This window comes from Protomyctophum bolini (genome assembly GCF_963924005.1).
Source record: "Protomyctophum bolini genome assembly, chromosome: 24".
Lineage (NCBI taxonomy): Eukaryota > Metazoa > Chordata > Actinopteri > Myctophiformes > Myctophidae > Protomyctophum > Protomyctophum bolini.
In genome coordinates, this window is record NC_137885.1 from 29,626,940 (window position 1) to 29,643,561 (window position 16,622).

At 43.3% G+C, this 16,622-nt stretch overlaps 1 protein-coding gene and 1 pseudogene across 2 annotated transcripts in view; one reads left to right on the forward strand and one right to left on the reverse strand.

Annotated features, from left to right (window-relative positions):
* Window positions 1–6,523, forward strand: part of LOC308311861 (solute carrier family 22 member 6) — a gene marked incomplete at both ends in the record, with an annotated part of 14,138 nt that extends 7,615 nt beyond the window's left edge. Inside the window, 6 exons of the mRNA XM_080758635.1 lie at window positions 32–189; window positions 729–946; window positions 2,295–2,403; window positions 2,774–3,019; window positions 5,688–5,786; window positions 6,514–6,523. Coding sequence (XP_080614761.1) covers window positions 32–189; window positions 729–946; window positions 2,295–2,403; window positions 2,774–3,019; window positions 5,688–5,786; window positions 6,514–6,523 — 840 coding nt within the window. The remainder of the gene's footprint in view (window positions 1–31; window positions 190–728; window positions 947–2,294; window positions 2,404–2,773; window positions 3,020–5,687; window positions 5,787–6,513) is intronic.
* Window positions 6,524–10,662: 4,139 nt separating this feature from the next.
* On the reverse strand, window positions 10,663–12,103 carry LOC308311862 (zinc finger protein RFP-like; annotated as a pseudogene). Its single transcript has one exon. The product of its transcript is annotated as a zinc finger protein RFP-like (transcript).
* Window positions 12,104–16,622: the final 4,519 nt, after the last annotated feature.

Here is a 16,622-nt window from a genome sequence, read left to right on the forward strand (position 1 = left end):
CGCGTGTGCGTGTGTGCGTGCGTGCGTCCAGCTGCTAGACACAGGCTGGAGTGACGTCGTGAAGGCCACCAATCAGAAAGCCAAGATGGTCACAGAGCCCCGCCCACCGGCAGACCCCGCCCCCTCCGACCTCAGCCAACTCCGACAGCCAATCATCTTACTGAGACTGTTCGTCATGAGCTTCCTGAGGTATGTGCGCGGGTGTGTGTGCATGCATGTTTTCTTGCTGACGTCACATGAATAAATTAGGTGTGTGTGTGTGCCTGTGTGTGTGTGTGTGTGTGTGTGTGTGTGTGTGTGTGCCTGTGTGTGAATGAAGAGAACAAATCAGTTTTCATTCTTGAAATGGCCTGCACCTTTGATTCTAGCTTAGAGGAAGCCTTTATGACTAAGGTCATTAAGTGCCAGCCGCTCCTCCAGTCCATCATTGAACTAGGCTATAGGTGCAATCTATATGTGTTTATCTTCGGCAGCCTAGGACATGTACACAGTTTGGTTGTAAGAGGCTTCCAACAACTTGGGATGCCAAAAAAAGCAGCCAAACGGCTTGCGAAATTCTGTGCAATATGATCGAAGACGCTGTTACTTGTACCCCTGAAGGGTGTGTGGGTATTTTTTCGGGATTTGCTGATTGCATTCTGTACGGCACCTTGTAAATATTTGTGTCCCTGTATTTGTATCTCTTATGTGGACATAAATAAATGATTAAAATGTGTGTGCGTCCTCAGTCTGGTCTCTGCTCTGACGTACTTCGGGATCTGTCTGAACGTGGGCTCGTTCGGCGTGGACGCCTACCTGGCTCAGTTCTTCTCCGGCCTATCGGAAGCCCCGTGTCTGCTCGTCCCGCTGCTATTGGCTCGCTGCGGCCGGCGGCCAATCACCATGCTCGCCCTGTCCCTCAGCGGCTTCGCCTGCTTGCTGTCCCTGCTGGTGTCACAGCTATACGGTGGGAACACGCACGCACGCACGCATTCACACACGCACGCACACTCTCGCGCTATGTCAGTGGTTTCTTCATGTCAAGGACCCCCAAATTGACACTAATTGGCCTTGCGGACCCCTATTCGAGACCCCCATGAGAGTGGTGGGGGGCTCAGTGCATCCACTGGGGAAAGTAGGCTCTCTCTCTCTCTCTCTCTCTCTCTCTCTCTCTCTCTCTCTCTCTCTCTATAACATTGCCTTAATAAAGCATAATCGTGCCAAAAATACGTCTTAGAAATCAAAAGCTTTTCTGCAATTTTGTTAAATAACGCTTGGTTCAAAATAGCACTAATGTTCATCCACGGCTTGACGTTTTAAGGATCAAAGAGAGCGCTGTGACGGTACAGTAACGGTAACAGACGGACGGCGGCGGTGTCTCAGGAGATCAGGAGGTTGTTTCATAATTATGTCCTTATGATGTCATACAGTATGTCCAAGCTTATGATGAGTTTAAATCCTCCCGTCTCTACCAAGAGGAAAAATGCACTTTTGAGAGCCAAGTCTTGGAGGACAGATTTGAAAAGCTTTGTGGGAAGAGACACTGTTGTCTGTCTGTTGTCTGTGTGTTGTCTGTCTGTTGTCTGTCTGTTGTCTCTGCTGTTTCCACTGACACAGGGGGGGTTCTCAACCTCTGGCTCGGGACCCCAGGGGAGTCGCCACCTGATTGTTATTTTTTGTAAGGACTTTTTAAGACTGTTTTAATAGCTTAATAAAAAAAGAAATAAAGAAAAGACCAATAAAACCAATGAACTATATACTATAAGAACTGGACATAAAACATTGGGTCAAATGGAATTGAAAATAGCTTAATCTACGAGCTCACAATGCCTCGCGTGGAAACATGACAATGCCTGCTGGCACCATTTGTCCCGGCTGACTGGGACAAGATCATACAGTATTTACTGTATGATTGCGAACGCAGTGAGCACTTACTATGAGACCTAGCAGATCATGTCTGTCTGTCTGTGTGTCTGTGTGTCTGTCTGTCTGTCTGTGTGTCTGTCCCGCATAACCATATAAGGAGTCCCCAAAGCAGCTATACGTCCAAATATGGAGTGTGTTGCATCAATCACAAACAAATCACTCAGCTCCATATATGGGCACAAAAGGGGCCAGGTCCACATAAAACTTAACTTAAAAAAAACTTAACTTAAAAAAAAATGAACTTAGAAAAAAATCTTAAGAAAACCCAAATATGTACGAGCTGCGTTCGCTTCCCGCGTTTGCGCGTCTTACTTGTACTGTATGATGTCATGAGTCTTACTGTATGATGTCTTGTGTCTTACTGTATGCTGTCATGTGTCTTACTGTAGATGTTCCAGTGTTGGTGATAACTCTGGCTCTCCTGGGGAAGTTCTGCATGTTGATCACGGTGTTGGTGTGTGTTCTGTACAGCATAGAGCTGTTCCCTACTGGAGTCAGGTACACGCACGCACACACGCACGCACACACACAGGCACGCACACAGGCACGCACGCACACGCACACAGGCACGCACGCACGCACGCACGCACGCACACAGGCAGGCAGGCACGCATGCACACAGGCACGCACGCACGCACACAGGCACGCACGCACGCACACACGCACACACACAGGCACGCACGCACACAGGCACGCACGCACACACGCACGCACACACACAGGCAGGCACGCAGGCACGCAGGCACGCACACTCAGAACTTAAAGGAAATATTACATTTTGACTTCCAACTAACGCTTCATATTGTGCGTGTGTCTGTGTGTGTGTGCGTGTGTGTGCGTGTGTGTGTGTGTGTGTGTGTGTGTTCAGACAGACATGTGTGGGCGTGGTCAGCCTGTGTTTCCGGGTGGGCTGTATCCTCAACACCTTCATCAGTCCAAACGGACGTATCCCATTGGCTGCCATGGTGCTGTATGGGGGCGGGCCCGTGCTAGGCTCCGCCCTCTGCCTGTTGCTGCCGGAGACCAGCGGCATGCCGCTCCCTGATTCGCTGGAGGACTGTGGTAAACAGCCCAAGCTCCGCCTACCCAGGCTCCCCACCAAATGGACCACATGGTGAGACGAGCACGCACACACGCACGCACGCACACACACACACACACACACACACACACACGCACACACACATACACACACACACACACACACACACACACACACACGCTATGAAAGGTCAAACCGACACCAGCTCTGACTTACTGAGGGAGACAGACAGACAGGCAGACAGACAGGCTCTTCAGTGTGCATAGATTCTGTTCTTACCTAACAGCCTAACAACATCACAGCTAAGACAACATTGGTGAATGTCTGAATTCTACTTGAAAACTGCATGGCCCTCATTTATCAATAGAGTGTAAAATCTGCCCCAAATTCGAGTGTGGGTTTCGTAGTACACCCACGTCGCCACGGCATTTATAAAGTAATCGCAAACAGCTGATCCTTCCGTCATTTCGTTCTGACGTTAATAAATGTGACGGCTGAAATCTATCTGGCACGCCCTATGAAATCAAACCTCGCCCTCGTTTTTGTGACCTGAAAACGGCAATACGTTTCCTGAAACCATGGTAACATGAAAAAATAGGTTTCTCCCGTGCCTTGCTGCGCCTCACCCCCCTCTCTCATACACACGCACAGACGCACAGCACGCACAGCACGCACACACAACTTGCAAGCCCAACTAACTGGTGTGTTGTTAAATAAATAAAGAACGAACACCTGCATGAATTAATTAAAGTCTGGTTCCCTCTCACCTCGCGTGCCTTGCTGTCATGCACGCACGCACCTACATGACACAATAAAATGGTAAATGGTGCATTTATATAGCGCCTTTATCCAAGGCGCTTTACATAGATTGTGCATTACATTCACCCATTCATACACCGATGGCAGCGGAAACCATGCAAGGCACCAACTAGCACATCGGGAGCAATTAGGGGTTCAGTGTCTTGCTCAAGGACACTTCGACAGTAACTCTGGGGGAGCCCGGGTTCGAACTGGCAACCTTGCGGTTCCCATCCAGGCACTCTACCCCTGAGCCACCGCCGCCCCACAATAAATAAAGCTGTCTGTTTCTCCTCTCGCTTCGCTTCCCTTGCTGCCCGCCTCACGCCACGCACGCACGCACATATCGCAATTTGCAAGCAACTTTCACTGTGTGTTGTTAGTTGTATATTCAATTATTAAAGTATTTTTTATTTAATATACAACAAGATATATTAGTGAACGAAAACCTGAACCATAATTAAATAACAAATAGGCACACACACGCTGCTGTTTTGCAGGTGCTCCTCCTGTCCTGTCTGTCTGTCTCTATCACTGTGGTCCGTCCGTGACCAACTGACCATGCACGTTCGACAGTCTATTTAGATTGCCTCGCAGTCGTTAGTCACTGGCCGGGCTGTCAACTGTCATTATATGAATGTGCAGCCAAAACCGTATATAGCCTCATGTGGCTGGTGGTGGGCTCTGGGCTGGCTGGGTAGCCCAGTGCCGGTTCTAGGCCTTTTGAGGCCCTAGGCAACATATTATACAGAGCCCAAAATGTTTATAAACAAATCACAAATGTTTATAAACAAATCACAAATGTTTATAAACAAATCACAAATGTTTATAAACAAATACCAAAATGTTTATAAACAAATCCCAAATCCCTTGGTCCTACCCCCCCGACCATGAGACTTACTACAGGTAAACTGGTAGTGGTCCTACCCCCCCATGAGACTTACAAATACCAAATGTTTATAAACAAATCCCAAATGTTTGTAAACAAATCCCAAATGTTTATAAACAAATCCCAAATGTTTATAAACAAATCCCAAAATGTTTATAAACAAATCACAAATGTTTATAAACAAATCACAAATGTTTATAAACAAATACCAAAATGTTTATAAACAAATCCCAAATCCCTTGGTCCTACCCCCCCGACCGGTAGCCTATACCTATATCTTCCGATGCAGTTCCCACTTGCGCTGGCAGCCTGGCACGGTACATTTGGCATTCGAGTGACACGTCGGGTTCATTAGATTGCACATACCGTAACTCCAGAGTCCAGACAGACATCGGCCTGCTGTAGATCAGGCTACAGTAGGCTACCCACGGTGGGACTCTCCGCAGTTGCAGCACTGCTGCACTATAGCCTACTCTCCAACGTCCCGTCATGGAAATATCTCAGCACAGACAGCCCAAATCCTCGCATGTATGCGCTCATGCAAAACACTGTTTAACCCATTCTGAACGGGAACCCATTTTGGTGTTGGCATCATGTTATGCTTTAACTATTGAAAAATAGCAGATCTACAAGCTCATAGCGCGCCACCGAGTGGCGCGATACGAGCTTGTAGGTCTGCTATTTTTGAAAAATCGAAGAACGACTGACATTTTTAGAATCTGATCTCAGGTCAGAATGGGTTAATCAGACCCAGTGTGTGTCCAGTGGAAACCTCGTATGAATCTGATCTCAGGTCAGAATGGGTTCATCAGACCAGTGTGTGTCCAGTGGAAACCTCGTATGAATCTGATCTCAGGTCAAAATGGCTTAAGCAACATTGTTTTTAATTGCGCGATTTTATCTCCTACTAATTTCATATGACCCAAAGATGCACATCGTTGATGTATTCCTTAACTTTTTTATTTCTTTATTTTTTACCCCTTTTTATATAAACATTTTATAGGAGTGAAAATGTCCATAATTTATGCTTTTGTAACTGTGATTTCTTAACAGGCACGTCACAGACGGCCCTCACGGGAGCACTGCAGTACTTCCTGGAGACAAGGACCCCGCGGCCGTCTCACACACCGCATACGCACACGCCCACACACCGTGCGCAGAAACACACACACCGTGCGCAGGAACACACACACCGTGCGCAGGAACACACACACCGTGCGCAGGAACACACACACCGTGCGCAGGAACACACACACCGTGCGCAGGAACACACACACCGTGCGCAGGAACACACACACCGTGCGCAGGAACACACACACCGTGCGCAGGAACACACACACCGTGCGCAGGAACACACACACCGTGCGCAGGAACACACACACCGTGCGCAGAAACACACACACCGTGCGCAGGAACACACACTCCGCACACAGACGCTCCGTGCACAGGAACACACACACCGTGCGCAGGAACACACACTCCGCACACAGACGCTCCGTGCACAGGAACACACACACCGTGCGCAGGAACACACACTCCGCACACAGACGCTCCGTGCACAGGAACACACACACCGTGCGCAGGAACACACACTCCGCACACAGACGCTCCGTGCACAGGAACACACACTCCACCACACACACACACTGCACACACCGACGCTCCGTGCACAGGAACACACACTCCCTTCCTCTGCACGCACACACCACAGACTGTCAAGCACCGCCTTCCTCTAGATACTGGAGTGGTTTGAGCGCGCACGCACACACACACACACACACACACACACACACACACACACACACACACACAGAGAGAGAGGACTATGAATCTTATTGTTTTTTGTATGTTAGGGTTCTCTGTTTTCTTGGTCGTCTAGACGTCTGTAGTTCAGACAGCAACTTCCTCAGACATTGTTTTTATTATTATTTGTATTATTGTTATTGTCATTATTTATTTTCTATCTAATCTGAGTTGTGGAACAGAGGACGCCGACCCGTACACAGGAAATGTGTCCTCCTCTTCTTCTGGATCAAACTTAAGATCATGGAATGTTTTTCATTTATAAGGAATGCCTGCCTGGCTGTCTGCACAATTTTAGATGTTTCTGAAGCGTCCGCACACTGACAGACAGACAGACAGACAGGCAGGCAGACAGACAGACAGACAGGCAGACAGACAGACAGACAGACAGACAGGCAGGCAGGCAGGCAGACAGACAGACAGACAGACAGACAGACAGACAGACAGACAGACAGACAGACAGACAGACAGACAGACAGACAGCCTGTGGCTTCCTCCACAATGTGTGTGTGAATGGGTGAATGTAATGCACAATCTATGTAAAGCGCCTTGGATAAAAGGCGTTATATAAATGCACCGTTTTACCATTTAAAAGTGGGCCCTGACTTTTAATCTTTTAATATCAGTGTGTCGTCACGTCCCGCTGTACCTTTCATAAACATGAGTGTTTTATATTATTTGGTTTGTTTGATTAAGTAAATAAATCCAATCAACGCTATACTGTATATTAATGACATTACGTATGTGTGGTGGTGGATCTCACATCTCCAATATGTCAATTTGAGGCTGCTTTCATATATGACATGACAAAACGACAATTAAGTAATGCAGATGTTTAACTATCAATCATTTTACACTCAAGAGTGGTCCATTTGGTTACCAACTTTCCATATTCTTTTTATAGCTGGGGACCACCTGGACACAATAAGACTTCATCAGCACCTGATTACAGTATTCAATTAGAGTCAACTGTCTGTCTTCACTGACAGCAGACAGCCAGACGCTCTCCTTGGGCGCCACCTGGTGGACAAACGGCAGCAGTGTCAGTGTGCACATGATTGTACAATTTACCATGTGATAAAGAGCGTCTGATAAATGACTACATGGTATAAAGAGTCAAGACTGTATCCAGTGACTTACAGTATGCAGAGAGGCAGTGTAGCGTCTAAGTAAACTATAGGATCACGAAAAACAGCTAATAATAATCACAATTATTTTTGTCTGGTCAAGGCAGTTGAGATGAATAACCATATAAATCCATAATTTATTCTGACCCCATCTGTCCTGACCCCTTAATTATCAATCATTTATATCTTATGGATAATTAGCAGGCCGGTGGACGAGTCGTCTCAATTGCTTCCATGTTGAAAAATGTCTACTTTTTTTCAAAAATAGCGCCAGATCTACAAGCGTATATATTTTAAAAAGAAAAATGATTTCTTTGTATATTTAACCATCTGGTCATTATCTAATGATATACAATCATGGTGCTGATGTCTGAAGTCTTATTGTGCAGGTGGTCCCCAGCTATACAATTATGGAAAGTTGGTAACCAAATGGACCCCTTTTGAGTGTAAAATGATTAGATTTTATTGTACACTCTCAAGAGTAACATTTTTGTTAAACATCTGCATTAATTAAGGTAGTGTTAAACATCTGCATTAATTAAGGTTAATGTAACTGTCCCAGCAATGGGTATTTTGTACTTTTCTATTTCTAGTTTATATTCTATTTTATTGCTCACCTTTCTGAAAATGTATATGTGAACATTATGTAGGTTTATTTGGGTACATATAGATGCATGGTGATATAGTGCCATCTACTGTGCTCTGTTTTGGTGGTCTGTCTGGTTCCTGGGCAGGTTGAATTGGGCTCACCTTCTCTAATCACCTCATTTAAAGCACCTGTGGGTCTTGGGCATGTCAGATCAGAACAAACAGAACAGAGTCTGACATGACAAAGATAAGAGAAAATAATATAATATGAAAGAACTTAACTGAACTCCTGAATAATCTGTGCAGAAGGCGCATACGGTACGTTCCCAATTGTTTTGTTTGTCTGTAAAAGTTATATTGCCATTGTTTGTGTTTATTGTTTGTGTACATTTTATTGTTTGTTTAGCTGACAAGGACGTTCATATGTCATTGTATTTAAAAGTATATTATGTGATTTCTTTACAGTTTTTTCACGGTTGTCACTTGGGAAAATAAAAAGCCCTCAGTGAGATCAGTTGGAACGGTGTCTTATTTCTGCCACGGATGAAGAGGGTTTAGGAGCAGTTACAGTGAAAAACGTCGCTATATCACCACCGAAGTGAACGACATGGCCAGGAGCCACTCGCTGTCAGAGTGACAGCCGTTCCAGAGTCACTATACCACGGCGAGGGGAAGACATGACGTCGCCTGGAGAGGACGCGGAGCGTCGGCCATTCGACCACTTGACGCCCGGCGGTGAGCATCGGGACATCTGCGTTCCAGTGAACAGTAACACATGGATGGATCAAGCCGTGTCTTATGGACTCCATCTTTCAAGCCACACGCAACAGCCGGCCTGGCTACAAGTCTGGTATGACATTGGTCACATCGCGCATATGAACTTCACCTAAACCAACGGAATGGTTATGGTGAGCCTACGGGAGCAAGAAGTTGGCGCTGCAGCAAGAAGGCAGCAGCGTCGTCTCTTTTGGCCTACACACGTTTCTACTGGAGAAGGTTTGACGGTTCAGTATATGCAAGAGGCAGAATATAATATCCTTGGGAAGTTGGGATATCAGGTCAGAGTCAGACTGTATGGTGTGAGTGTAAAAAACAAAATCGCAAGAAAAATATACTTTGACAAGTTGTTGAGAGTTTTACACAAAAAAAAGAGATTTTCAGAACTGGTTTGTTTTGAGATATTTTGTCAATTGTATGGTTGTCTCGGTTTGGGGACATTACTTGTGACAAATATTTAGCTCTTAAAAACGGAATAAGAGTAAGAGTTGATAAGACATTTTGGGTTTTATTGTGAAGAGGTAATTCAATTTAAAAGTGTAATCCCAAGGCTGGGGACATTAATTAATTCCATGAAGGTGTTGATTTGATTTAGTTAGGTTGTGATGCAAAGCAAACAAAGTGCTTTGATTTAATTCATTTAAAAACACTTTCATCTCACTTTCATTAAGATGTTTAAAAAGACAAACAAAGGATTTAATCTAGGCTTTGTTGGTAAAAAGAAAAAAGGAAATGTATAACTTGATGGTTTAAAACTAGCTTTTCCTTTTTAAAAACATTTTGGAGTGTAATACTTGTCTAAGCCACTGTAGACTAGGAGCAGTTACAGTTAATTATTATTATTAATTAATTAGTTCAAGTGATTTCCTTTTGTTTAAAATAAGTGTTAAAAACCTCTATATTGTGTGATATATATATATATATATATATATATATATATATGAACCAGGATTGCGGTACTGTGAGTGAGGGGCGAAGGGATAGGATCTCTTCTTTCATGCACCTAACATGTTCTTCAGATGCCGAAAGTTGTTGCTGAAGTTCTTTCTGATGAGCATGGAAAAATAGTTATATATATATATATAAAATCTGGACTCAATATTTAAAACCTACAACTTTCAAAAGTATGACAACTAACAGTCTAAAAGCCCCTGGCAGCACCTGGAGGCTCTGCTGGCCTTACACTAAAGGGGACCAAGTGGTTTTGAGTTGATTAATAGGCAGATTTTGTAGTTCTTTCCAATTCAGGTTCAAAACTGCAAGCCAAAGGTCCAGTGGCGTGCACAGACATTTAGAGGGGCATGGGTGCTCAAGTGAAAAAAAGGCTATTGAAAAATGGCAGATCTACAAGCTCATAGCGCGCCACCGAGTGTCGCGCTACGAGCTTGTAGGTCTGCTTTTTTTTTATCGAAGAACCACTGACATAGAAACATAGCTTTAGATTGTGGAGGCCTAAATAATATAGTAGAAGCGTTTTTTATATTATATATTATAATTATAAATATTAAATTAATAAAAGTTTTTATTAAGCATAGAAGAGGGGTATGGACAGGGGAAAAAATGCAGTACATATGTTATGCTTCTTTTTCTGTTTTTACATACAAATACATAGACAGAACAGACAGGAAACAGGACAGATAAGATTTCAACGTCTCACAGACGGAATACATTTTAAATGAAATACTTTATCATACTCAAATACTCAATTTATCATATTAATTTGGCTGTACTTCAGACAATCATGTAAAAGCATGTCTGTTTATGCAGTAGAATATGAAAAAATGACTTGATTTGAGCAGACAGTTGACTGAAAATAAAACTGTAAATCAACATTCATTTTCTAAATGAAAACTAACCTGTTCATGTTAACCTGAGATTGAATCAGTGTGACTGACAGGAGAGATGATCAGAGCAGCACCATCATTCAAACTGGGATTGAAGTATGGATAGAGTTTCTCAGTGAAGGAGCAGCCAGTGAAAGAGTAGATGTGAACTCTGGTCTCCACATCATAAAAGGAGACCAGACCCTCCTCATAATCCACAAACACTCCCACTTTCTGGAGCTTCTCTCTTACAGGGAGGAGGACAGGAGGGCTAGCAGCAGCATAGTACTCATTTCCATTCCTCAACGATATAGACCAGAAACCATTGTTGGGGGTCAGTTTGATTGGTCCCTTCCTCTTGATGGACTCTCTGAACACTCCTAAAAGCCACCTCGTCTTCCCTTTAACCTGAACCTCATAGTAAAACTTTCCTGAGGAGAAGCTTTGTTTTCCTAAAACAGACACACTATGGCTATGGGAGAATCTCTTTGTTGTCTGGGAGATCCTTCTTCACGTCTCCAAGACTCACTTGTTTTCCATCCTCAGACAGGATGAGTCCGCAGTGTGCTGTATCAGGGTCCAGAGTTACATCCACAGCATATTTATGGATCCTCCTCAGCTCAGCATCACGCAGCTCCTTCTCTATCTCTTTACTGAGTGTCTTCTCCAGCTGAGCCACAGCTGTCTTCACTGTCCCCAGGTGTGGAGACTGATTGGCCTTGATCTTTGTCCAGTCCTTGGTGGGTCTCCACCCAGTGTTGATGGATGTGAAGTTCTGGAGGAGGTGGAGGTGGTCTTCGGTGTGTGAGAGCTGCTTCAGCTCAGAGCTTATCTTCTTTAACTCAGAGATTTCCTGTTGCAGTTCTTTGATGAAGCCTTCAGCCTGTTTCTCTGTTGTTTTCTGCTTCTCTTCAATCCCACCAATGAGCTCAGCCTGGCTTCTCTCAATACAGCTGATAAGAGCAGTGAAGACCTGCACACTGCCTGCTATCTCTCTGTCTGTGTCTTTCTTACTGAGATCTACTGAGTGTTTGACCTCCTGGACCTTCAGTTGTCTCTCCTGGATCATCTGCTGAACTTCAGCCTCTGTCTGTCCCAGCTCAGCCTTCTTTCCTTCATATGCCTCTTTCATAGACACAATCTGGTGTGACTTGTGCTCTAACTGAGTGCAGAACTGACAAACACACGTGTGGTCGGTCTTACAGAACATCTCCAGAGGTTTGTCATGTTTCTGACACATATAGTCCTCCAGGTTCTTCACAGGGTCGATTAGTGTGTGTCGTATTTTGCAAGTAGATTTGAACAATGTTAAGTTGACAGTCAGGAACTTATTCACGCATATAGGCAACATTTGCGCATGATAGCACATAGGCATGTGTCTATCATAGTCAGGGGTGGATTATTTAACGGGCCTGTTGGGCCAAGGCTCAGGGGCCCCTGAGCTAGGGGAGGCCCCTGAGCTTGAGCCTCGCGGCTCAAGCTCAGGGGCCCTCCAAAAAAGGCGCGGTAGATCCTCAAGCTATGCAGGGCCCGCCAAAAAGGGGTAACAGTGAATAACAGTGACCCACACGGTCCTTGTCACTGTTATTAACAGTGGGCTTATTCTTATTTGTGTCAATAAAATAACCTCAAAAGTCCTAAACCATCATGATACGGTACATTACTGCAAGTGTTTAAACCCTCAATTTATCCATAAGGCTTCAAAAAAGCAAGACAACAACATACAATGTTCTATAATGTCTACACATTACAACAATGAGGCCCATATTAGATACATTGTTCTATAATGTCCACACATTACAACAATGAGGCTCATATTAGATACATTGTTCTATAATGTCCACACATTACAACAATGAGGCTCATATTAGATACATTGTTCTATAATGTCTACACATTACAACAATGAGGCTCATATTAGATACATTGTTCTATAATGTCTACACATTACAACAACGAGGCTCATATTAGATACATTGTTCTATAATGTCTACACATTACAACAATGAGGCTCATATTAGATACATTGTTCTATAATGTCCACACATTACAACAATGAGGCCCATATTAGATAGATACATTGTTCTATAATGTCTACACATTACAACAATGAGGCTCATATTAGATACATTGTTCTATAATGTCTACACATTACAACAATGAGGCCCATATTAGATAGATACATTGTTCTATAATGTCTACACATTACAACAATGAGGCTCATATTAGATACATTGTTCTATAATGTCTACACATTACAACAATGAGGCTCATATTAGATACATTGTTCTATAATGTCTACACATTACAACAATGAGGCCCATATTAGATACATTGTTCTATAATGTCTACACATTACAACAATGAGGCCCATATTAGATACATTGTTCTATAATGTCTACACATTACAACAATGAGGCTCATATTAGATACATTGTTCTATAATGTCTACACATTACAACAATGAGGCTCATATTAGATACATTGTTCTATAATGTCTACACATTACAACAATGAGGCTCATATTAGATACATTGTTCTATAATGTCCACACATTACAACAATGAGGCTCATATTAGATACATTGTCGTAGATAACGTACATATAGGGCTATATCTTGCGTCACCCCTTAACCCTAAACTTAATTATTTGCCATTTTTTACTATTAAAAAAACCCTTTTAAAATAGTTCAAATAGCTGATCTACAAGCTCACAACGTGTAGATGGTATGAATGAGGCCCCCCTCATTCATACCATCATACAACTCTATGGTCCTTTAAGTATGTTAATGTTAGGCCTTATACCTGGCTGGGACAAGTGAGATTACTACATAAAAAAAACAATGTGTTGTTGTCTTTAATAGCTGTAAATCCTGTCTAGTTGAAATACAGGTGCATTTACTTGGCTTTTGCGTGGCGGCGGTTCAGGGGCCCTTCATTTCTAGATCCGGCATAGTACATTTACTCAAGTGTTGTTATAGCCTAATTTAAAAAGAAATAACTTTAGTTACTAGTTAAAAACACACATTAAGCACTTCAGTCCTATAATATAGGACTGAAGTGCTTAATGTATGTTTTGCCTAAATACTATATATCTTATATATATATATATATACTATCTTGGCCATTATAAAGACAATACAAGCCTACTGGGAATTCAATCTTTTATTACATGAAACATGGTGGTTACAGGGGGGGGGGGGGGGGGGGGGTGGAGATTGGGCTTCATTCTGACTTTACCACGGCCCTGTTGACAGCTACATTATTGAAACCTGTGTTGTTGTTTTTTTTTTTTTTTTATATATTTTTTATCCCACGATTTTGTAACCCATTTTTCACCCCTGTGTCAATCATCTACTGTGATCCTGGGCTCTACACACCCTCCGCCAACCTGGGGAGAGCAACGGACTTAACTCATGCTTCCTTCATGCTTGAGTGTCCAAGTTGCTCCTTTACACCTGACAGGGGGGAGTTTCCCTGGTTGGTCGTAGCGCGTGAAAGGAACACGTTATTCCAACCAGTTCCTTTCCCCTCCATCAGGCGCCCCGGCTGGCCAGGGGGAGGCAGTTTAGAGACCAGGATTACTGCATGTTTTTGTGAGGGTACCTACCCTAGGGAACACGGAGAGAACATGCAAACTCCACACAGAAAGGCCCTTTCGCCAACCCCCGCCTTCGGGTATGGGCACTGATGACGCGGAGGAGGAAACACGCCGCCAGCACCCACAGTGCCCCGAGCGGGAATCGAACCCAGGACCTTCTAGCTGTGAGGCGACAGCACTACCAACTGTGCCACCGTGCCCCGTGTTGTTGTTGTTTTACTGAAGATATCAAAGAGTAAGAATAAGATCGTACGTGTCTGGATGCATTCTCTGTCAATGAATGATAATATCTTGTATTCTCTAATATATTATTTGTTGTACTGTGCACCTGTCTTTAAGTATTCTTCTGTAAAAGTTGTGTCGAACGGAGGTTTTGTAGAGAGAGTGCAGTGCCCAATAATGCCAAATAATAACTACAACAATTGTGATAATAATAATAATAAATAGACATACTAAACAGTGAGGATGGCTTCTACACTATACAAAATTAAAGCTAGCGAGGAGCTAGTTTAAAAAAGGATCACAAACTAAAAAACAAATTGTCAGACGTGGATGTAGAGAGCAAACGATTTCCTAAATTGTGCAAATAATATTTTCCACACTAATCAAGTGAAATGAAATGAAGCTATACTGCAGTATGTGTCCCTACTAGAGGCTTAAAAGTGTATTTAATAACAATAATGAATTTGATTTATATTGCACTTTTCATTCACAGGGAATGCTACAAATCATAAAAGGTTAAAAACAGGTTTAACAAAAACCGTGCAAAACAGTTCAGCACGAAAAGGCCTTCCGGAACAGGAAGGTTTTCAGGCCTGTTTTAAAGCATTCCACAGTCTGTGGCACTCTCAGGTCCATTACATGGGGGAGGCTATTCCACAAACGTGGTGCTGCTGAGCAAAAGGCCCGGTCCCCCATGGTGCGTAGTTTGGTGTCGGGAACATGGAGTAGGAGTTTGTTTGCTTGTTTGTTTTAAAGTTGTAGGAGGCTTCACTCTCCAGCATGGACGCACAGATGAGTTTTTAATGATCTATACAGAGAGAAGCACTTTCCACATTTATCACAGTTCACACCCAAAAGGCCTCTATCCAGTGTGCATTCTCTTGTGGGTCACAAGGACATTCAGTTGAGTGAAGCTTTTCCCACATTGGTCACAGCTGTAAGGCCGATCTCTCCAGTGTGCATTCTCTTGTGGGTCTGCAGTGCCGGGTAGACATTGTGGCGAACTTTGTCCCACATTGGTCACAGCTGTAAGGCCTCTCTCCAGTGTGCATTCTCTTGTGTCTTTTGAGATTGTAAACTGAAGTGAAGCCTCTTCCACATTGGTCACAGCAGCGTCTTGGTTTAGGTTTAGGTAGGTCCTGGTGGTCTGGACAGGTATCTGAGGTAGAAAACATAGATCTGATAAGAGATCAGACCCAACTTAATACACTTCACACTACTGTATAGTTATTATTATTATTACTGTATAGTTGACCAGGGGTCCCCCAGGAGTCTATACACACTACTGTATAGTTGACCAGGGTCTACGGCAAGTCTCTTGGCCAAAAATAGCCGTATGTTTGACATGCCTAGAGCGTATATAGGCCTTGCCCAGCGTGGAGTGCAAAGTCTTAAGCAATCAAAATGTATTACTATTCTGAAATGTCATGTTGTGATAAAATAATAAATGACGTGGTATCGGATCGGGATAGAGTAGACCGACATACTGATAAAAAAGCATTTTAGGCCGTATCGGCACTAGCTTTTCTGATACCGGGACAAACTCTACCAATAAACAGTGGTCAATAGTTACAGGAGAGTGGTCTCTGTAAAATCTGAATCCCCCTTTCCCCTCACTGTATATGTATCTTTTCCCTTTTTGCTTCCTTTATGATGAATTCCTGTTCTGTTCTTTAACTACATAGAAGTGTCTATTTGTACGTCTCTAAATGTTTTGATGAATTGAACAATGTTGTAAACAAGTGTAATGCTTAATTGGGTCGTCCACTCACGGTTAACAGTCTTTGTATTGAGTTTGTGCTTGAAATGTACTGTAATTCTGCAAACTGTTAATAAATATTTCAATCAATCAATCAAAAGTCCTTCACGTTTTCATGTCAAGGACCGCCCAAGCTTGAAACCCTGAAGAAAGTGTGCTAGTATTAGTAGTATAGGAATCCCAGAAGAGCATTTAGTGTTAAATTACATACACATGCCATAGTAATCCACCACACGGCTTTGTCGCTTGCCAAAAAGAACAGATATACATCTACATGCTAATGATTGTA